Source organism: Equus quagga, chromosome 10, assembly GCF_021613505.1.
Source record: "Equus quagga isolate Etosha38 chromosome 10, UCLA_HA_Equagga_1.0, whole genome shotgun sequence".
Lineage (NCBI taxonomy): Eukaryota > Metazoa > Chordata > Mammalia > Perissodactyla > Equidae > Equus > Equus quagga.
The window spans coordinates 38,393,191-38,417,751 of NC_060276.1; the positions used below are offsets into that span (position 1 = coordinate 38,393,191).

At 37.2% G+C, this 24,561-nt stretch overlaps 1 protein-coding gene across 1 annotated transcript in view; it reads right to left on the reverse strand.

The window, feature by feature from the left end:
- The window catches only part of RNF128 (ring finger protein 128), a 50,276-nt gene that overhangs the window by 17,315 nt on the left and 8,400 nt on the right, over nucleotides 1-24,561 (reverse strand). The window contains exon 2 of the mRNA XM_046673230.1: nucleotides 7,864-8,111. Coding sequence (XP_046529186.1) covers nucleotides 7,864-8,111 — 248 coding nt within the window. The remainder of the gene's footprint in view (nucleotides 1-7,863; nucleotides 8,112-24,561) is intronic.

Below are 24,561 nucleotides of genomic sequence, written 5' to 3' on the forward strand. Positions count from 1 at the left end.
AAAAAAAAAAAAAAAAAAAAAAAAAAAAAAAAAAGTAGCTCTGGAATAAAAAAATTTGTTTAAAAGGAAATTTGGATATTTCCAATAACTTCTACTGAGCTTTATAAGGAAAAGAAAAGCCACTTTCTTTAAATATGAACGTGAGACACATGATTTTGGTAAGAAGCACAAATTGTACTTTTAGAGCTTGAATGAAGGTCACTCGCAAAACTGCCATTAGTACTCAAAATATTTCACTGTCACACTGATAGCAAGAGTTTCCAAGATGCATTCATTCCTCTGAAAACTTAAATATGAAAACAACATTAAGAACAAGTAGTTTATCTTAAATACATATGTTTGGATATTATTACTTAAATCAAATTTCTGGGTACCCAAATATGCCTCAACATTTAAAGACAATATGCCCCAGTGCAAACTGTAATTTGTATTTTATTACTTAAAAAACAGAACTTCAAGAGCCAGCCCTGATGGCCTAATGGTTAAAATATGGCATGCTCTGCTTTGGTGGCCCAGGTTCAGTTCCTGGATGCGGAACTACACCACTGGTCTGTCAGTAGCCATGTTGTGGTGGTGGCTTACATAGAAGAACCAGAAGAACTCACAACTATACACAACTATGTACTGGGGCTTTAGGGAGGGAAAAGGAAGAAAAAAGAAGGAAGATTGGCAACAGACGTTCGCTTAGGGCCAATCTTCCCCTGCAAAAAAACCCACAAAGAAACAGAACTTCAAGAATATAACTACTTTGTTACAGAAATTACGTTGGACACTTTTTCAATGCCTCTTGACCATTTCAGAATTCTCTCCTACCCTATAAATTTCAATACCACACTGTTTCTACCTCTTATCATATTTTGTAATTATATTATTCATGTGTCTTTCTCTCCTACTAGACTGTAAGTAGCTGGAAGACTGGGCCTTAATCATTTTTTAAAATTTCTCATAGTGCCTAGTAGTTGCTCAAAGAATAGCTTCTGAATTTAGAAAATAAAAACAGATTTTCATGATTTTCTCATCCAAGTCACAGTTCTACTCATTAAAATCCTCTAGTTCACTAAATTTGGGAAAAGAAAGGTTTAAGGAACATGTATTGGTTTCCTACCATGTGTCTGATTCAACCCTAAGCTTTTTACATGTATCGTCTTGTTTAATCATTAACAACTTTATGGAATAGGTATTTTAATATATAAATTTTATACAAAAGAAAAGATTCAGAAGACTGACTCAAGTCCAGGCAGCTGGTTAGTTGCAGAGCTGTGATTCAATTCAAGCTCAGGTTCTATCTGGCTTTAAAGCCCATGATCTGTCCACTATCGTACACTGCCTCCATTGTGTAATAGCAAAGAAGCCTTTAAAAGGCTTCACATTCCTTGTGAAGAAGATAAATGAAAGAAATAAGAAAAAAAACCCTCAAAGTCAGCTATTATCCAGTCTTCAAATCTGTCCTAAATTGGTTACTGTGATTTGGGGACCTCTTTTAAGCCAGTATTTTATACCAACACACTCTCCCCTCCGCCCCCCAATCCTAAGAGGTACCTGGTCGGGGAATATCTGGCAGCACAGTTGAAGAGTGATTCAAAGAAGCTTGGTCACTGGCCGATCTGCTTAACAGAAGCTTAATGTCACCAATCTCAAAAGCTGTGATCATTCTAGTCACTGAAGAATCTCAGTTATATAGTTTTTTTGGTTCTGAGTGAGACTTTATTTGGGCTGAAAATGAAAAGTCAGGCCAATTCTTATCCTATATTACAATGTTCAATTTTTAAATTATAGTGAACTCAAAGATATTCTACCTAGTTCACTTGTGTATTTATATCCAGTTAAGTAAAATAAATGTTTCAATCTGGTGACTTGTCAGCCTGGTTTTTGGTCCCAAGGCATTCAGCTTTTAGCTTAACTGAAACTCACATGGATAACACCAGGTATGCAGCCAAACCTAATTCCTCGATGGGGGAAGGGTATGCAAAAGAAAGAAAGGAGGGTGGATATAAGCAAACTGGATTTTCCTGTACTCAAGTCACCACGTTTTCAAAATAAAAATCTGGCTCAGAATTTATAAAACAGGATATTAAAATCAAGAAGTATGGTAAGAGGATTCTTTTCCTCAGATATATTTCTGTGAACAAAATCCATGTCTGAGTCATGTTGCTGTTTAGATATATGAGAATTGAAAGAAATCTATTTTTTCCCAACAAAAATCTATGCATAATATTTTAATGAAAGTATTTCTAAAGGAAAGAGGAGGTCCAGGCTATAAAATAGCTCCCCATAATAGGGAACTACAGAGTTGGGAATAAAGAGTGCAGACCACTTGCATGAAGGTGGCCACTGTGGACAGTGTGAGGAAATGCACAGGAAGGAAGAGCAGTGAGGAAAGACTAATAAACTAGGTCCTACTCAGACGAGAATTTGTTTAATCTACTCTTCTTATATAAGAGCCAAAATAATGGTTTTGTATAAGGCTCTAATTAATTCTCAAATTTAGGCAGGAATGGATACATACATACAAACACACCAACCACAAACGTGTATATATTTATAGCATACGCAGACCCCTGAGAAATCTTCCAGTTAATTTCAAGTACTAGTAGAGAAAATCTAATGTAACCAGAAATATTTCAGATATTTTTAGTCATGTTTTAAGTTCAGGGACAAATTTTAAGATGTTAATGTAGCTTAGTCCTTCCTCATCTGAGACCACAGAGGAGTGCTATCTCTTTGGCAGCAAACTACAAGGACATGTGTGGCATATCTCTTCTCAGGGAACAACACTGAGTCTCAGGGTCTGAGGCTCAGATGGAGGGGCTGGTCACTAGGTAATCCTGCTAGCAACTGGCCATGCTTCCCAAAACTCAGGACCCCAACAATGAAACTAGGTGCATATCATCAGTCTTCATTGTTAGGCCAAGCAACCATGACAAGTTTATACAACATGGTCCATTACTCCAGGTGTGTATAACAAAGTCATCAATCACCAACATAAAGAACACTTTGAGGGCCACATTCCAAGGGCTGGCCAAAGGCCAATCATGGTTCCCTTGGAGACTTGCAAGGAGTAAGCAACTAGATCTACTGTGTTATCTCCTTCCTCACAATCCACCCTCTCGCTCTCGATCAAGGTCTTTTTAACAACAAAACATCATAGTTATTTGGGCTTCTACAATTAGTACAGCATGTATATTTAAGGTACAGTAAGAACAACAAAGGCATATCTAATACTTGCAGAAGCCAATGAAGGGTGAAAATAGGCTCAGAGAAACAATTCTTCCAGTTTATAAGACCATTTCAAATATATTTATATTGTTGTACTAATTTAATTATCTGTTTACTCCCTTGATCTATGGCCACTTGAACTTTGTGATAAACTGTAAAGAGCTATTTAGATATAGTAATGAACTAAGTCTAATCCTTCCTCAGGCCAATCACTCTTCATTGGTATTACATCCTGGGGAGGTTTTAGTTTAATCTCCCAATCATTTGATTATCAAATGATCTACTTATATAAGGTAGCTGAATCTTACCAACAATACCAGTATTACCCCATATCACAATATGGTTATGATACAGTTTGGTTTGGTTACAAAATCAATCAGGAAGTATCACAGAGTGTTTACTAAACCTTCCTAGAAGAATTGTTCTTTGCCCATGTATCAGATATTATTATGGACAAGCATTACCACAAGTGGCGATGATTCTGTAATTTCTAGGTCCCATGTTAGCGGAGGACAAAGCCAATCATTTGCCTCAACTCACATTACTATACAGTTATAGGTTCCCACTGACTGTTGTGCAGCAAGGCCATCTCCCTCCCCTGGGGAATCCATGGGTATCATTCAGTATTATCCCTATTCCTAACAGCTAGTCTTATTTTGGCCCATCCTTTGGTCAAGATCAGTCAGAGATTAGCAATGTAAGTTACAATTTCACCCAGAAAATTTCCATAAATTTGGGGATCTGCATGGGTCTCAAAAATGCTCTCCCTGAGCTTTCATAGCTAAAAATGGAAGGCCATTACCCCATGACTACTTGGGCCTCCATTTGAAGTAAAATAGTTAACAGACTCTACTGTGTCAGAGTATATGCTCATTCCCAGTCTTTGAGTGCTGGCATTCTCTAGCATTATGTATTGGGTATGTGTGATCATATTATCGAGGCTTTATCATCTTTCCAAGTGGATTCTCATTCTTTTCCCTCCTCTTGGAAGATGAATCTTTCCAATTTGTCCATTTTAGTGAGTAAATTCTTTTCTTTTGAAAGTCACTCTTCATTAAAAGTAAATTCAGCTTGGGGCTGGCCCCATGGCCGAGTGGTTAAGTTTGTGTGCTCCGCTGCAGGCGGCCCAGTGTGTCGTTGGTTCGAATCCTGGGCGCGGACATGGCACTGCTCATCAAACCACGCTGAGGCAGCGTCCCACATGCCACAACTAGAAGGACCCACAAGGAAGAATATACAACTATGTACCGGGGGGCTTTGGGGAGAGAAAGGAAAAATAAAAACTTTAAAAAAAAAAAAAAACTCATTCTTTAAAAAAAAAAAAAAAGTAAATTCAGCTTATTCCATTATACCTAGGTCAGATCCTATTCCACCTAGAGACCTCTTTTATTTCACTGGCCAATGTTTAATCCAACACATGCCTTGTTGCCATTGAGTATTATTGCTTGAGTACAGTTAGGATACATTCACTGTGCCCCAAAATGCTTGGTGTCCCATGCCAGAGTCCAGTATATAGTGGTCACTTCCAAATTCAGTTTAGTATGAGCATGTCATAAGGTTTTCCATAATCTTCCTTGTCTCAGGTTAGAGTTGCTCCTGGTGGGGACACAAATCCACCACGTAATGCCTAACACGTTATTTTCATTCACAATCCATTGATACTTTTCATCTTCTTTAAAAGCTTTTCATCCACAAAAAGGATGATATGTGTTCTCACACATGATACTATGATATGTCAGGCTTACAGCCGCTATGTGCTGCCCATTATATTTGGGCACTTTGGTCTTCAAAATGTATGGTTACACAGTCATTAGTTTGCCTGACACTAATACTGTGTGTCATAATGGTTCAGGGGGAAGAAATTCCTGAATAGCCTAATAAATTTCTCATATTCCAATGAAGCTAAGTGTCTATAACTCAGTTTCATACCCCTTTCTAGTGGTAAAATGGAGATAATGCAGTCAAATATTTAGTGATAGTTACAACCATCATATGCATCAAGCTCTGCCTTTTAAAAATCAATAGGAAGTCAGGAAAATTAAATAACATGTAAATGGAATTCTAGTACTCTTGAATATTTATAAGTAAAAGGGATTATCAGTCATATATTCAATCCTTTAGTCACCAAAGGATAAACAGATATAGCCCATTAAGCAGTGAAAGAAGCTTTCTCAAAAGCCTTCTCTAAAAGGTGAGAAGTTTTAATGCTATTGACCATTTGTGCAGAAGTTAATTTTCATAAAATATATTATAAACTATCCAAACTTACTTAAATGAACGATGAAACCAGAGTTAAATAGCCAACAGAGCTTGTGCAATACCAGGCAGTTCTTTATAACCTGTATCACTTGCCGATGGGGCTTAATGCCATGTTGGGATTTATTATAGCACTTAGACTACATAGACTACAGAAATACATATTCACCATGAACGTATGAAAACCACTCTTGTCATTGTAACTACAACCTTTGAGTAGTTAGTCATACTGGATACCAATTTCTTTCCAACCTCAGAGATAAACACAGCACAATATACAAATGTCAAATATTAACACAGTGTAAAACTATTGAATGGCCTGGTATGAGAATTTTAAACATCCTTTCGACCACAGCTAGTAACAGGCTGAACCTGCCACCAAGGTGATAAGCTGCTTCTCTGAGGAGAAGGACAGAAGTCAATGAACTTTAAACACTGAGTAATCATCACTCATTACCACACACTGGTGTCTAATCTTTAAGAAGTTTTTATAATAAGATTTCAATTTCTTATCTGTTGCTAAATTCAATTAACTGTATATATAGCTATATAGAAATCCTCGCTGCTGCCCCACTCCCAAATAAAATGGGTTCATCTTTGCTTACTGGAGAAAGAGTGCATGAAGTGGCCAGAATTGCACTGCCTTTGGAGGAACTTCTCAGCACATATAAAAATGTATTCTTGCCCCTACTGTATGATCAGCTGAAAGCATTAAATCCCTACTGAGTGCTCTCGAAGTGGCACACCATTCTGTTGTTGTATTGAGAATACTAGGGAGGAGGAGTTAAGAAATGATGCAGGCTTGGGCCAAGGTGGAAGCAATGGAAGTGGTGCGAGGAATCAGATTCTGGGTATATAGTGAAGGTAGAACCAATAGGATTTGCTGATGGAGGTTATATGGGAAGTGAGAGGAAAAAAAGAGGAATAAAGAATAACTCCAAGGTTTATGGCCTGGGGTCAAGAGAAGTTCTTTTGAAAATGGAAGCATTGATAGCATATTTGTGTGTCCACAGTAACAGAAGACAAGGCAGAGGATATAGACATAGATGCAGATAGATGGGTAGATGTGGTGGGAGCCTGTGGAAGTACACTTGATTACTTCAACTTTCTCAGTGAAATATGATCCAAAATACAAGAGTAAAGTTGGAGGAGGTGTTCGAGGTTTAAGGAGAAAGAAACACATATGATTACTCACCTAGGAAAGCAGGAGAGGAAATGGCTAAGAAAACATCACTCTGAGTTTGTGGTCATAGATTTAAAGTGAGATCGATCTGTGTAGATGTGGATGCTTTTCGGCTACTTCAGCTATGCAAAGTCCAGGCACAGAGTGGGAAGTAGGATTTAACCAGAGTTCGATCTTATCAGTAAGTATAACAAAGGAGAGAGAAGTGCCAAGGGGACTGAAGATGTATGCATGGGAGTGACCATGGAAGTTAAGCTGTGTCAGGGAGAGAAGTAAGGATATCAGGGGGATGAGGGGCAGTTTAAAGGGGGTAGGATCAATGCCACACAACCATAGGTACTTCCCTGTTCAAAGACACTTTGGTATTTTTGCTCTATTATTTCTATACTTTGTACCTGTTTATACATCAGTTTTTAAAATATGGTAGAAATTATGAACATGTGACTCTGTTTGAAGCCTAGCACCATATCATGCACAATTAGATCTCTAAACCTGTTTTCTCAGGATAGTCAGCCTGGTCTTTCTTCCCAGTCCTGCCCCCATATGCGAATATACACATGCCCAGGCACGTATATACATGTAAAACAATAGTGGTTACCTTTGGGTGGTGACTATAGTTTTTTTGTTACATGGGTTTTGAGTGAAGGTTTTTTTCCCTTCGTACTTTCTAATTTTTTAAATTTCTACATTGAGTATAAAATGCTTTTGTAATTTAGAAAATATTTAAGAGAACATATTTATACTCATATATAATTAAATGTTGGCTGTGCTCTTTTTTTTTCTTTGAGGAAGATTAGCCCTGAGCTAACATCTGTGCCCGTCTTCCTCTACTTTATATGTGGGATGCCTGCCACAGCATGGCTTGATAAGCAGTGTGTAGGTCTGCACCCGGCATCTGAACTGGCGAACCCTGGGCCACTGAAGCAGAGCACACGAACTTAACCGCTATACCACCAGGCCGGCCCCGGCTGTGCTTTTTAATGAGGTGTTAGAAGACTTAATCAGGCAGGACTAAGGCCATAGACAAATTACAGAAAATAAAGGATTTGAGAGGATGGAAGCTGACATACTTTTAAAAACTACCAGGTTTTATAAAAACTATGCATGGATCATTATCTAGCAAGTGAAGTATATTAAAATGCATGACACTGAAACTATAATTAAAACAGCAAAATATCTTTAAATTAGAAGAAAGGACCATTACAAACCTGCTTTCTGCTTTGAGCTCTTGCATTCCGTAATCTTCGAGCAGAATAAAAGATAAAATAGCCCACAGTTGCTGCCGTAATAATGAAAAAGGACACAGAAACGAAGAAAATTGAATAGTGATTCACCCAAGGGCCATGTTTTTTCCCTACTTCAATGACCATTGTTACTTGTATGCCTCTCTGAATGGATTGTAGAATTTTTGTGCCTTTCAGATTGCCAATCATGATTGCAACAATGTCTCCTGCACCTGTAAAATAAAAAGGAATTCAGTCTTAGTTTGGTAAAGCATTGTTGGTATAAAAATCCAATTGCTAAAGCGATTTTAAATGATTCCCAATGAGAGAAAGGAAGAATACTTATTCATTCAGTTAACATTTATTGAGCACTTACCATCCATATATAAATTATAGCGGATATAAACACGCTGAGACTTGGTTATCGATCTTAAGGAACTCATAGTTTAGTAAGGAAGCTATGATATATGTATAACAAATACCTCCCCTCTCCTCAGGTTAACCACCTATAATTCAACAGTACTGAGTTTGGGGTTCAATTTGCCTCTTATACGAAGGCCTTCCTAAAGACAAACAGTCCCCTGGGTGGTAGAGAATTGGGTTAACATCCCAGGGAATCTGAGATTTGGGAAAGACAGAAATATTTAACTATATGTTTCCCAGTTTATAAGGTGATAGACTATCTCATGACCTCACTACTAAAATGTAAAAGAATGTACATATCAGGATTAGTAATTTGAGAATAATAATGTTTACAAGCCCAAATGTCCACGTGCCATTTTCCGGTATCCTCAAAGCAATATAAAATGTGTCCAAGGTGCTCTAAGATTTTGCACGGACCTAATCAGGTTAGCAGTGACTGCAACATGTAGAATTGATAGAAACGTATGTTTCTATTCAACACCAACCAAAGCCAAGCCTGAAATTAGACTAAGCTTATTACATAGTCCAATAGTCTAAGTCTTGGTCTAAACACCTAATCTCTGTAACATCTCCCTCTCTACCCCGATTACATAAATGTTGTGAAAAAATAAAGAACAAACATCATCTTTCCCAATGTTGTGAGAATGTCAGATTACTCGTGTTATTCCAATGCTTATCAAGGTTTGCATTCCTTCTAGTTTATATGACCTGAGACCAATAATCTTAATCAAAAGAACAGAGCTCTTTGAATGTTAAGAGATTACAAACAAGAGAAACCTCCCACTGATACTAGGTTAAGGAACTAATCTTGGTTAATGATCAAACTCCAATCTGGAATAAACACAACCACACATACACACTCATATACACATGATTCTAAAAAGCCCTTTATACTGGAACTTAAATACAAAAGTACAATATTAAAATAGTATTCACACTTTCAGTGATCAAATTAGAGTACAAACCATAAATGGCAACGTACATAGCAGAATTATTAGCCAAGTAATCCCTTAAATTTATGGTCCCCAGTGGCCAAAGTCTTCAAAAGATCAAGATCCTTGAAGTTTACTAATTCAGAAAATATATTCATAGGGTATTATTACAGATCCCTAAACTTCCAAAAGACATTATTTTTACATATGATAGCCATTTAGTTAAATCCTTTTATAATTTTACTGACTCATTTGCCATCACTCAGTTTGGTAGACACTGACAACTCACTCTCTTTCAGTTTACATGGGGAAAATCTCAAAAGCAATGGAGTCAGAAATACCTTCTGTTGTATCTTTTCCCTCTATCAGTATATCACCCAAATATCCCTTATGGCTCTAGAGAATTGGATATTTTGCAAGAGAGTGGCTCATTTTTCTACTTATCTGGGGGCTTTAATTTTCTAGCTTTGGCACTAAAAGCACAGACATTATGTCAATTATCTTTTGTCATTATTTGTCTTTTCTCTACAAGCCATCTGTCGGGAAAATCTCTGCTTATAACGTTTTGAATAATTATATAACCTAGCATTCATTTCTGATATTGTAAACTGCATAATCTTTGCAAGCATAGATAATTCTAAAAATCAGGTTTTGAAATCTATTTCAAATTCTATTATAATTCTAAAGATTTCTTTTTAAATCATAGATGTGTCCTTATAAACTTGTTTGACCAATAGAAATAGGTTTTTATTGTTTTAGAAGATATGAGGTGGATGGCAGGGGTGGATGCTCAGGAACATACTGGCCATTGTGGCCAGATGGAGATTAAAAAAGAAGGATAGTCGAGAAATGTACATTGTCTACACATAAGGAACAATGCTATGCTTCAATCACCCTAATGTATATTCATACATGCTATATATAGTCCAACTATCTATTGAATTAGCTTTCTAATCATATAAAAGACCTATTTCTAAGCATTATTATATATCTCCTCCTTCCCACACCCTTGCTACTATTTAAAAACTGCTCCCCCTTCACTGTTGCCAATTACAGTTAATGGCGTCACAAGCCTCTGGTCACCTGGTTTAGGAACCTCAGGATCATGTTTGTGGGCCGGCCCAGTGGTGCAGTGGTTAAGTGCACACGTTCCACTTCAGCGGCCTGGAGTTCGCTGGTTCGGATCCCGGGTACAGACATGGCACCACTTGGCACGCCATGCTGTGGTAGGCGTCCCACATATAAAGTAGAGGAAGATGGGCACATAAGTTAGCTCAGGGCCAGTCTTCCTCAGCAAAAAAAAAAGAGGAGGATTGGTGGCAGATGTTAGCACAGGGCTAATCTTCCTCCAAAAAAAAAAAAAGAAGAATCATGTTTGAATACTCACTGCTAACCTAGTCAGTCATGTAGATGCTATTTCCTTGGGATCTCCCATCATCAAATCCTTCTTTCCGTTTCTGTTTCCTATATAATATAGGCCCTCATAATTTCCTTGCCTGAACTGCTTCAGTAACTGGTCACTCTATATCCAATTGTCCCCCTTCCCTTAAAGTTTCATCAGACTTAACCTCCCTGGTTGACTTTTGCCATCAGTTGGTTGGATCAGGCCTCTTCCCTGCTCAAAAGTCTTTAGTGGCTCCTTATTACTCATTAAAGTCTGACTCCTTAGCGTAGCATTTAAAACCTTACATGATCTGGTCCCAACTGACCTTTCCAGTTTGATATATCTCCACTACACCGCCCGTCTCACGAACACTCAGATCCAGCCACATGGGATCGGCTATTGTCATTCACTTTTCATAACTTTCCTTTTGTTCATTCTGCTCCCTCAGCCTAAAATGTTCTACATCTGCTTTGACACTCCCCACTCCTTCTCTGCCTGTCTATGTATTACTCAAATTCCAGCTCAAATGCTGCCTCCTATGTTATTTTCCCAAGTTCCAAATGAGAATGTAAATGTTCCCTCTTTGTTCTCCTGTCACTTGGTTTTTAACCTCTATCTAGTACTTTATTTTGCTTTGCATTTCAATTGGCATGCCATACTCCCACTCTAAATTAAGAACATTTTAAGGGCAGAGGATGTCTTTTAATTAACTACAGTAATACTTTCCTTTATCTGGTATTGGCAGGGAATTAGGTGTTCCATAATGAAAAGCTTTACACTAATATTTAATTTTAACAATTTTGAATGGGCATTTTAAAAAGTAATCTATACTGCCTTATTTTCCTAACTCGGATATACTGATTACAATGAATTATCGACAGTGGACCATCTTTGTAAGCCATTATTTAGTATAGTGGTAGGGTTACCTGTTCCAAAACTGCTATGATTTTTCACCAAATTCATAGATTTTTGGAGCGGGACTGGACCTTAGAAATCATCCAGTCTGACTTACTTTTGAGTTCTCCCTTTGAGCAATTTTCTTTTGGGGAGGGAAGTTCTCACTTGTTTCTAGCAGCATCTCTCCTTTCTAATTTTATACTTCTAATCTACTGTCAAATGAAAAGTCAATCAAGCTTGGATCTAAAGAAAGAGTAAAGCAGGCTTCCAAGGAGAGCCTGAGGGCTTCAGCGCAAGTAGCCTCCAGATAGTTATATAGGTTGCTCAGTGACATTTCTGTTTACTTCCTGAAACCTAACTATGCTCTGGATAATCGAGGTTGCCAGATAAGATTTATCTCTAAACTAGATGCTGTTCTAAGTGCTTTACATTCATTAACATATTTAATCCTTACATCAACCCTATAAGGTAGGCATTGCTATTATCCCATTAAAGATAAGATTGACCGGGCTGGCTGGTGGCGCAGCGGTTAAGTTCGCACGTTCCACTTCTCGGTGGCCTGGGGTTCGCCGGTTCGGATCCCGGGTGCAGACATGGCACCACTTGGCACGCCATGCTGTGGTAGGTGTCCCACATATAAAAAAAAAAGTAGAAGAAGATGGGCACGGATGTTAGCTCAGGGCTAGGCTTCCTCAGCAAAAAAGAGGACTGGCAGTAGTTAGCTCAGGGCTAATCTTCCTCAAGAAAAAAAAAAAAGATAAGATTGACTAACTTGCCTAGGATGACATAAGCTAATAAGTACAGAACTGGTATCTAAACCCAGGCAGTTTGGCCCACTGTTTCTGTTCTTCGCCACCATTCTACATCAGTTCTCTATCTTCAGTGAAACCTAAAGCTATTATTTGACTGTAAAAATGAAAATTAAATAGGAATATTCTGGGCTGTAGTGGTAAACGTTTAACTGGCTCTGGGGGTGGGGCGTGGGGGAGGAGGAGGAAGCCTTGATTTGTAGTGTGTGCCAATTTCCAGGGTGTAAATACTACTCTCACGGCCATATGAATGTGGAGGTGGGAAAACATGGGGACAATTGGTGGAGCCAGCTGACTCCAGCACACCACTGGACGTTATAGAGTCAAAATTTAAATACAAGTAGTATTCAATTCAAAACTTCTAAGTTGCTTTGCTTATTCTTTTCACTTATTCATACCTACTTTGAAAAACCAGTCAAAGTTCAAGTATACTCCCAAGTTAAATCTGTTTTTCTACTCGCTGCTCTGTTGAAAACCACAAAATAAGATATGCACCCTGAAACTCCAAAGAAGAACAATCAGACTTCTTTTTGTGGAACAGAAAAAAACCTTTCTCTGATTGGCATATGTGGGTGTTCTGCTAAAGCAGGCCTTGCTGATCCTGTTTCGCCCTTAAGCTTTCTCCGTCCTTAAAATATTGGAGACTCAAGGGGCTGTTATTACACTTCAGCTGATTCCAAACCTCTCAAATTAAAATTAGTGACTTTGTAAGTGATCTTTTTAAAGCACCACAAAATATATTCTGTATATAGTTAGCCATTTGTTATAAGCAACCTAGATGTGGTCGTATTCAGGACTTATTCTGAATGTTTAAACAGAGATTAAACATCTCTCTGATGTCTGGTGTGTTGAGGAATAGAAAGTGGAGGGAACACTGGGCTGCATCTTTTGCCTGATGGAGGTAGGGCTGTACTACGTTTCCAAAATCAAGTTTGGCAAAGGAATAAGACTGCATTTCTTTTTCGATCTTTACGGAATTTCCAAATTAACTTTTCATTTCATCCTGTTTTTCCAAAAAACATAGCACCCATCCCCCCAAAAAAAGAAAAGAAAAATCTTTACTATGCCCAAAGTGTCTGATGAGGAAAACTGACCATTAATTGACAACAAAGCTCTATGGCCTAAACTCTGATCACAGAACAGCTGTCATTTCAGGATCTGAATCTCTCAAAATCTGCACTGTGTTGCAAAGGTGACAGTGAGCCCATTTCCACCCTTTTCTTTTCCGGACTGTTAGGCAAAATCATTAAGACAAATTATAAAACTTATTACTTAAATGCCAGACTAGTTGACTTATAAAGATAAATCAAGGATTTATTTATAAATTTTAATGTGTTATATCTGATAAATAAATTTTCAGAGTTGAATAGCAGAAAAAGTTGTCATTTTTACAATTCTAGTGTATTAACACCACTTTATATTTGACAATTTAATGGTCAAGAATAGCTAACTTAGACCCTAATTGCTTACACACAAGTTCCTGGCTCCAGTATAACTTAAACAACACTTACCTTGATACGACAAATGTAGCAGTCACTCAGTTATATAAGGAAGCCTTGAACTGCCTACTTCAAAATCGTTAATAACATGTCATGGCTAAGGTTTTTCATATTTTCACTCTGCTATCTAAAGTATTTTGGGATAAGGGACAAATTAGGAATAGGGAATAAGCAGCAGAAGAAATAGAGAGTCCAATTTCAAATGTTCAACAGTGAACAAAGGTTTCGGCGTCCACCTATCTTGGGAACAAAGGTAATCAAATAGGCTGCAGCAGATCTTCCTGCTGTTAGTAAATATCTTCAATTAAAGTATTAATATAAATAATAAGAGCCTACCCTCAGCACTACTGGCAAAAAATACTTTCTAGGTATTATTCATAACATAGAAATTTGATCTAGGATCCTGCTGGTGGCCAATCCCTTTAACTTCTTTCAAAAAGCTAATGATATTATGGTTATGGTCTAATCTTAATTATTTACTTGTGGACACAGACAAATTAATTGAACAAATATTTATCAAGTGCAAATTATGTAGTAAGTTCTATGCTTCTGGACCTTTTCCCCCCACTTTTAAATATTAATGTGTTAAAATGTAAAATAAATTCTAAAACATTTACAATATATGAAATATTCTAAGCACAATGATGGCATACTTATGGGACCTTGGGATTCAAACATAAAATACAAGGAAGTGAGGAGAGCTGTTCTAACATCTCTTTTAACCAGTACTCTGCTTTTAATATTAAAAAAGAGAGCATTCAAAACAAGAGACTTGCAAGTAATAAGGGCAATTGAAGGCCAAAGTAGCTCTTCTAAAACTAAGCTCACATTTGCTACTGCCCAACATCCTCATAACACAATGGGGTCAGCGCTTCTGCATTCACTTGTATCTAGAATGAACAAGATCTAAATGTGAAGAATTCCAACATAATTCTCTAACAAACATTTCCTCCATTAGAAAATTTGGAACCAATTCAAGTGGACTTCTAAGTGTTCATTCTGTCCACAGTCGCTTTCAAAGGCTTAGTTCTTCAATGTATGTCAAAGAAGGATACCAAAGCTCATCAGATCAAGCAGGCCTAAGTGGCATTGTTTTTAACCAGTAAAAAAAATTATCTAAACTTTTAAGCCAGAATAGCGTCTCTTTCTTCAAATTTCTGTTTTGTGACAACTTTTTTTGCCCCCTGTTGATTACTGCCAGCCACAAATGAACCAAACTTAGGTTTTTTAAATTGACTGCTTCATGGCAGCTCTCTTGATCAAAAAAACTTAGTTTTATCATTGCACCTCAATAAACAAATATACAAATAATTTTTTAAAAGTATCTGGAAATATATGTCTGTAGTTCACTGGGAACCAGACAAATCAGCACTACACACCCCTTTAATATGTCATTATGCTACTAACTAGCCTTTAGTTAAATTCTAGTCTATTGCAGAATATGAAATAGGCATTAGTACAGGTTAGCTGTCGATTAAAGCAATGCTTCTTAACATTCTGTATTGTTACCAATCATCTTTTTGGGGGAGAAGTGGTGGCAGTGAAGATGACCCAAATCACCTTTTATTATAATTCTTTTAAGCCAACAAACAGAAGCACACAGCCATGTATAGTACAGCAAGTTGCCTTTATTTCTGCCCTGTACCCCCAGATACTTCTGCTGTAGGTTTCAAAGGCAATACTACACTGGGAAATGGGTCACAGATTTGACACAGCACCAAAAAATCTCTGGCAGATGGAGTCCTCAGGAAACAGCATATTAAAGACACTAGGGATTTAAAAGCAACACTGTCCAAAAGATCGCAGATGCATAACTTGTGGATAACATGTCATTCTCACAGGTAAACAATTCTTAGAATTATTATTTAAAAAAGAAAAACCTTAGTACTACTGGGACTATTCTCATTTCCACTAGTGGTTTGTTTAATATATTGTTAAGAACCCAAGGGCTAGGACAGTGTTTCTCCAAGTTTTCGGTGTCAGGACCCCTTTATACTCTTTAAAGTTACTGAGGACTCCAAAGAACTTTTGTTTATGTATATTATTTCTATTTATATTAACCATATTAGCAATTAACATTGAGGAATTTTAAAAATATTTATTTATTCATTCATTTAAAATAACAGTTGTAAATACACATTACTGTAATTAACAGATTTTTATTAAAAATAACTAAAAAATGTAAAAGGAAGAGTGGCTTTGTCATTTGTGCAAACCTCTTTAATGTCAGACTTAACAGAACACAGCTGGGTCTTTATTTGTGCTTCTGCATTAGATCTATTGTGATCTGTTCTTCTGGCTGAAGTACATGAAGAAAATCTGTACTCATACAGATATGTAATTAGAAAACTGAGGAGTATTTTGATAGCATTTTCAAATAATTGCAGATATTCTTCTTTAATACTACACCAAAACTCAACAAGTGGTAGTTTCTTAAACATTAGGTGCAAGGTAGAACTTGAAACCATATCAATGAACTCTTTGTACTTAGTTAAAAGAAAATCCATTGAATTATCTTGTATATTGAATGGATCCCTTTATTCACGCATGGTTTTGTAATATCATGCATTGGTCACTTGGAAAGTATTGGTTCACTGAGTTATGCAGATCTTACAAATGGTGACTCACGTCAAGATTATACGATATAAAAAAAATCACAGTTGTTAATATTACCATTGCTCTCATCAGAAAAGCCTAAATATTAGGAAGTTGTCAAGCTCACGTAGTGGATAAAAGTTTTCCAAAATCCTAATTTTTACTTGAACACTCAAATTTTATCATTAGCATCAAATGCTGTCATTTGTTTTCTTTGAAATGATAGGCTCACTTAGTTTATTTTTTTATTTTTTCTTGCTGAGGAAGATTTGCCCTGAGCTAACATCTGCTGCCAATCTTCCTCTTTTTTTGTTGTATGTGAGCTGCTGCCACAGCATGGCCACTGACAGACAAGTGGTGTAGGTCTATGCCCAGGAACTGAACCCAGGCTGCCAAAGCAGAGGGCACTGAACTTACCTACTAGGCCACCAGGGCTGGCCCTCACTTAGGTTATTTTTGAGAAAGGTCTTCCAAATACCCAAGTCTGAATAGTCAGTTTGTCAGTAGTTCTGTCAAGTTAAAAGGAGCTGTTTGAAGAAAGCAGCTAGTTCAGGTCACAATTCAGTCAAACAAGTGTTGTTCTTTCAGATAACCATTGTACTTTGGTATGCTGCAGAAGTGTTTTATGTCCACCTCCCATTTCATCACAGAGAATATACAAAAAGAAGTTGTGTACGACAGGGTAGAGATTTAATGAAATTAATTATTCTTACTGATCCATCAAGGACATTCCTAAATGAAACTGGCATTTTCTTTTTACTGTAAATGCACAGAGGTATAGTATACAATACAGTTTGGTGACTCTGTCTTAATTTGTGCTAAGGTGCCAGTGTTTTTCCACCATTGCTTTTACACCATCCATGTAAATGTCAACTCATGAATATGGCAAATAATGTCTATGTATTATTATGAAAATAGTTTTGACCTCATGGACCCCTGAAAGAGTCTCAGGGACAAGCAGTCCCAGATCATATTTTGAAAACTGTTGGGCTAGCTCAGTGATCCTCAAACTTTCATATGTATGAGAATTACCTGAGAAACCCGTGAAAACACTGAACTCCCTGGGCCCCATCCCCTGATTCAGTATGTCTGGGGTGGGGCTTGGGAATCTGTGGTTTAACAAGTTCTGTGGGTTCTTTTGCTGCCTGTCGTCTCTGGCCTATACTTTTAGAAATATTGGGCTGGAGTTTGATTATAGTTTGACTGGTGTTACGGTCAAGGAGTTTCAACATAGTGGTCCAGTCACTCTGGCCAGATCAATGCCAATCCTGCACCATGCATAGAAAAACTCTGCAAATAGAATTATTTTGCTTTTATCAGTAAGTACTTCATATAGAGGTTTGAAAATTAGCCACATCAGAAACAGACCTGTTCCTTTCCTATCTCCATTTTCACCATTGTCTCTCATCTAAATCCTTTAAAAACCTCCTAACTGGTCTGCAAGCCACCAGTCTTAGCTCTCCAATTCATTCCCCTCATAGCTATTAGATAGGTTTTTCTAAATGGGAAAAATATTCATATTTTTCCTTTGCTAAAGGCCTTTAAAGAGCTCCATTTCACCTACAGAATAAAGTTCAACCTCCTTTTATAAGAGTCTAACTCATCTGGGTTAGATATTTAGCTTTTACGCTGTCTAGTACAGACTTCCCTTGAAGTTATCCCGGTTTACCTGAGTTTCACTCAACTATGAACTCCTTCAGGTAGGTCCTGGGCCTTTCATCACCATACCTACAATGTCTAGCAGAGTGCCTGGCACGTAACACATGTCAAGTAAATGTTTGATGAATCCAATTTTAAGTATGCCGTATTTAGTGATAACTGGAATCTTGATCCCATCTGAAAACAAATTCATCCTGAAAGATAATTGAGGTGAACAGTGAGTCTAAGATGCGCCTCCTCCCTACATTCAAAGACATATCTTGACAGGACATGTCTGCCTACAGCAGGGACATATATATACAGATAAAATGTTAAACACTAATCCTACTCTACAGACCTTGGATTCAGGTTGACGCTTACTGGCACAGTGTTGATCTCGTTGAAATTACCATACTGCCAGAGCAGCACTAATGGTGGTGATAATCTTTTTCCAACCAGAGCCTTGACTACACCTCAGTTTCACACTTAAACTTAGGAGCCAGGACAGATGCCATTTTAGTCCCAAGCTCAAGTTAGAACCTAGTCATCCTGGTTCACTAGGAGACTGGTGGTTTGGGCACTTATGAGGAGGTTCAGAGGACAGAGAAGTCTTGAAGCAAGTGGAACAGGTTGAGTGTCTGTACAACCTTAAATTTGTGCTGATACTGAAAAAATTAAAATAATAAGATATGCTATTGCAAGGCCACGCAGAAATTGTAGTATATATGTTATTTAATTAATAGGGTATTCTGTAATTATATTAAAAATTTTATGCTAAAGCATTCTATTGTCATAATTTTTGTTTGGGAAATAGTAAGGTTTCTAAAAACCAAATTCAACATTTGTTATTGCTATTTATTAATATTTTCTAAAGAAACGCTAGTCAGTAACCTCCACAGGATCAATGTATCAAATCCTTTGGGATAATAAATTGTGCAATATCTAGAGCTGTTCAGAATGTGGTAAGATAAGAATATTTGTGGTGCAAGGTGAAGCAACCACTGATTAACAATATATACACAACATGTTAAAAACAGAAAGATATTTGTTGGGTAGTAAAAAAGGACAAACAGGAGAGTTAAGGGTTTCAGGGGGAAAAAACCTTAGACGACTGAACATTAGAAATTATGGTGATCCTTTGTCCTTGTATATATCAGTTCTCTTTTCCCGTAATGTGAAACCTTGGGAAGGAGAATTCCACTGAATAAACTGTTGCAATATCCAGGGGAAAAAAATATGAGCACAAAACCAGGCCAGAGCCTAGACTTACAATAAAACCGGGACATGGCCTCCACCACCTGCCACTTTATCCTCAACCTTTCAGACCAAGTGAAACTGGTACAACAATGTATGGAAGGGACATGTACTCTGTACCTTAAATCTTGCCAAACTTTAGAGTGCCATTGTTACATAGATCTAAAAGCCCTACCTCAATTGTTATTTGAGTGCCACACTAAAATATCATTATTAGCCAGAAAAACAAAAAGCAATAGAGGCTGAAAATGCGAGCACCTTGGAAGGAAAGGACTATGTCATTGAGTATCTTTAGCTACTCCCTGCTCACTCTTCTCCTCCTACCATAACATCTAGCACAGCGCTGGAGATAAAGCAGTGTTGAAACTTTTGTTGAAAACTGGAACCTCTTCTTTTGCGTACATTCTCTTCAGGCACAGTTTGTAATAGAGGCATTAGGTTGGAAATTGCATTAATCATTAAATTAGGAAGAACATTATGTTGAGAGAGAGGATATTCATTGTGACTTGGCCACAAGAACCCCAGGGCGCAAAAGTCACAGAAGTCCGATTAGTATTCTGTTAGGTATCCGGATTAGAGAAAAAGAGAATTTGGTCTGCCTCGGCAGAAATTTTGGTATTGTTTAGTATAAAACAATCATAAATAAGAACATTCTACTAACTGAAGATATTGTTTCCCTCTGTATGAAGTACTACAAAGCCTAACTTCTGTATTAAGGCCTACACACTGATTATAAAAACAAACACAAACCTGGCTCACTTGTGATTTTATCTTTTCACAGTAAATTGTTTCTGAAAGTCAATAAGGAGAATAAACCTAGCCTGTAAACACTCTGAAGTCACATTAACCTGATACAAAACGTACCATATTAGTACAAAGAAATAAAACAAAAATGTTTGTCGTCACAGTTGAAAACATTGTTCTTATCATAGTGAGATAACTGGTTAGTCACTCCTTGACATTGACAAAACTTTGATACATTTAAAATATGAGGCCAGTCCAATAAAATGAGAGAGAGAGAAGGGAGAAGTTATCAAGTGCATGGCAATCAGTGTTTCCCAAATTATATTTCAGATGTTAAGTATTTTGAGACAAAAAGGTTCTATACTTAAATAAGTCTAGAGAATAATGCATTGAAGAAAGTTGAACAGTGTTTCTTTAGCTTGTCACAGCCTCTGAGAAGCGCTGCAGTGACATGAATTGCCAATCGCCAAGACAGGGCTATAGATGAGGGCGAGGAGGTGGTTAAGCTATCCTTTAATGAACCATGCTGTGTCCTAAGTGCTTTATATATTTTCTGATTCATATTTTCTGATTCATCCCTCACAATAACTCTGTGAGGTAGGTACAATTATCATCCCCCATTCTACAGATTAAAAAAACTGAGTCTTAGGTTAATTTGGCTAAGGTCACAAAGCTAGAAGACAGAGTCGGGATTCAAATCAAAATCCATCTGATAGCTAAGGCCTCTCTCTTCACAAGGTTCATAGCCATCTCTATTGTTGGAGCTTAACATCTTGATTTTAAGGTCTTGCTGCTGCTTAAAATGGAAATGCACAGGGGAGAAGGAGGACAATACTGTTGTTTCAATTTCTTGATTATGTGACTTCTCTCTGCATTTCTCAGAAACTGTCCAGAAAAATAGCAATTTGGATGTCACAGTTTTTTTCTGCTTCTGCATATAAAACAATTACATATTTCAAAATGTGGTAGTGAACAGCTATAATAACAAAAAAGAATTATTATGTTTAGTAATAAGATTGTTAGCAAAAGGTTCAAGAGAACTAACATTACCTAAAGGCCCACTACATATTAAACACTTTATTTACAACATGGGCAATAGACATTATTATCCTCCCCTTTTCTTTCTTTTTGAGGAAGATTAGCCCTGAGCTAACTGCTACCAATCCTCCTCTTTTTGCTGAGGAAGACTGCCCCTGAGCTAACATCTGTGCCCATCTTCCTCCACTTTATATGTGGGACGCCTACCACAGCATGGCGTGCCAAGGGGTGCCATGCCCGCACCTGGGATTAGAACCAGCGAACGCCGGGCCGCTGAAGCGGAACATGAGAACTTAACCACTGCGCCACTGGCCGGCCCTATTATCCCCCTTGCTATGAACAAGATAAATGAAGTCCAGGTTAACAACTTGCCCAAGATCACATATTTATTAATTGGTAGGACTAGAATTCAAGTCAAGCAGTCTGACTCAAGGACACCCGTTCTTCTATTATAATATGCTGTCTCTCAATTTCAAATGGAACACATTCATCTTTGGTACAAAAGATAGAAATAAAAAACAGAGCAATCATGTAGCTTTCCTTACCATCAAAGGACAATCTGTTAGCCTTTAATTATATTACTTAAGGTAACTCAATTTCCTTGTCTTGATTGCCAGTTCAATCAAAAGACATCAGCCAGATAAGAGCAGCAAAAAGGGTCGGGGGTTGGGGGCTAGGGCAAGGGAGGTGACTGGTGCTTTTGCACTGGCCACTTTCAGTCTCTCTTACTCATCCTGTCCTCTTGCCAAAATGAAATGGTGGTGGTGGAAAACAAGAATTTGAAACACCCCTACACCTCAAAGTATTTTAGAACTGTGTTCAACATAGGTTGCTCGTAGATCTACGAAGGAAAACTTCACTCAATATAATCACACTTTCCTAGCCTTCATCTAAATGATGGTTGAAATCCTCTAAAACAAGAAAAAATGTACCAACTTGGAAATCTATTAATGGCTAACTAAGCCACAAGTCAAAGTTATGTTCTTAAAACTTTTAGGAGCATTACAAATACTTTCAAAACAAGCCAACTTCTTGTGAGATCATCACAGAGTAGGAAAATAAAATGCAGAGTCCTTAAGGTGAAACACATGGAAAAGGTGAGGTACAGCTTTGGTCAACGATACCAAGAAACTGACTAAGTAGAGAAAACTCTAAACCAGCATAATTGGGAAGAATATAATAAATTATACGTCACAGGGCTGTCATTATGAACAATAATCACAATAGAAACACTAACGGGTTGTGCTTCAAAAATTCATTTGTAAGTCAGTTATTTGAAACTAGAAACAACACATTTTCCCATAGTAATGTTGCTAAACAGTGTTTGGGTTCCCAAATGAGTCCACAGGTTACTGCAGGTAAAATGCCTTGAGGACTAAAAACTGCAAAGCAAATATAAATTATTATTTAATCCATATTTGTAATAATACTTTTCAGAAAACAATATCACTGTAATACCTAAAGCAAAACAAACAAAAGTATTTAACATTTATCTTAAATACTGGGAGATAAGAAAAATGCCCATTCAATCAGGAGGATTACATGACTGATGGGAGGCTTCTGTGGAGATTGTGGAAGCACGTTATGGACACATTCAAGGTTTTTAGATATTGAGAGCACTGCTTTGTTATAATGCTTAATTTCACTTCAAAGGAAGTGGAATCACACAGAAGGAAGTTCACTTTTTTGAAAGAGAAAAAGAAGCTCCATGGAGGTGTGTGTGTGTGTAAGATTATCTAAGGTTGAATTAATCAAGCCATGAAAGGCAGAGGAAGAGGGTAAAGTATGACACATTTTGTGTCCTAAAAGGGAAAGAAGTGGTACAGAAGCTACTCTTGAATTTGAGTTTCTTATGTGAATCACCAACTGGTGGAGTTCTGTACAGCAGGGTATCATTTCAAGGGCAATGATAATTTTAAAAACAAGTAATTCAATTTTCATGATGTCTTAAATGCACTTTTGATTGAGTATGTATGTTCTGCATATCATTAATAAAGTATAAAATAAGAACACCATGATTCCCCTCTGCCCTTATTCTAACAAAACTTCCTCCTCTTTTCTAGGATGACAAAAGGTACTATCATCTGACGAACCCAGTGTGTCATGGGTGAAAACTGCCAACATATTGATTCTTCATATTAAGCTGTTAAACATAGCACTAATCTTAAAAGTATTGAATAGAATAAATATTGCAGGGGGCTAGTAGGAGGAAGCAGGCCTCTTATGGGAAAGAAACAAAGATACCAAGAAAGGTGAGGTGTGTGTGTATATGTGTGTAAGGGGGAAAAGAAAAAAATACAAATAGTGATATAAAGGGTAAAGAGAAGAGAAATATTCCATATTAAAATAGGAAAAGTCAGACTATAAAGTTCTTCACTGTTCAAGGGTCATTTTACATATGAAAAAAAAAACACTAGTAATAACAAGAAAGGACCACACTAGCAATCATATGGGTTAGATATATTCAAAAGGCCAAAGCAATTCTTTAAATTCTTTCTTTCTTTTAAGATTGGCACCTGAGCTTACATCTGTTGCCAATCTTTTTTTTCTTCTTCCTCTCCCCAAAGCCCCCCATACACAGCTGCACACTCTAGTTGCAGGTTTAAATTCTTATACTAGTCTATAAATCATTTCTATTATCACATATGCTTTGTTCCTGTTGTTGCTATAGTCACATTATTAATGCTTTATTTAGGATTTATGAACACTATTAGAGTATTTTGTTTTTGTTTTTGTTTTTAATGGCATACATTGGTTTTTTAAAAATAACTTTTTTTTAGGGGCTGGCCCCGTGGCCGAGTGGTTAAGTTTGCGCGCTCCACTGCAGGCGGCCCAGTGTTTCGTTGGTTCGAATCCTGGGCGTGGACATGGCACTGCTCATCAAACCACGCTGAGGCAGCGTCCCACATGCCACAACTAGAAGGAACCACAACGAAGAATATACAACTGTGTACTGGGGGGCTTTGGGGAGAAAAGGAAAAAATAAAATTAAAAAAAAACTTTTTTATTACAAGTGCAAAACACATTCACTACAGGAAATTCAGAAAACGCAGAAAAATAATAATGAAGAGAACAATAAGCACCCATAATTCCACCACCAGGCAAAACCAAAGTTAACATTTTGGTGCATTTTCTTTTTAAAAGCTAAGACTTTTTAGTTGTAGGCAGCATTTAACCAAGCTACTTCAACATTTTATCTGAAATGATAAGGATTAATATCTTGAGAGAAACATATACGTAAACAAGTGAGTTCTAGTACCATCTTCTTTCAAAAAAGTCAAAATAAGTAGGGTTAACTCAAAATCATTGATTTGTATCTAACCTGAGCATTCAAGCATTAAAACCAAGTAAATCACGACTAGGCTCTGAACCTAACACCCTCCATCAAGTCAGGCATGAGTCACCAAACTTTCTTTTAGAAAGAAATCAATATTGTTAACCAGCCTATGGATAAATTCAAGCAGTAACTA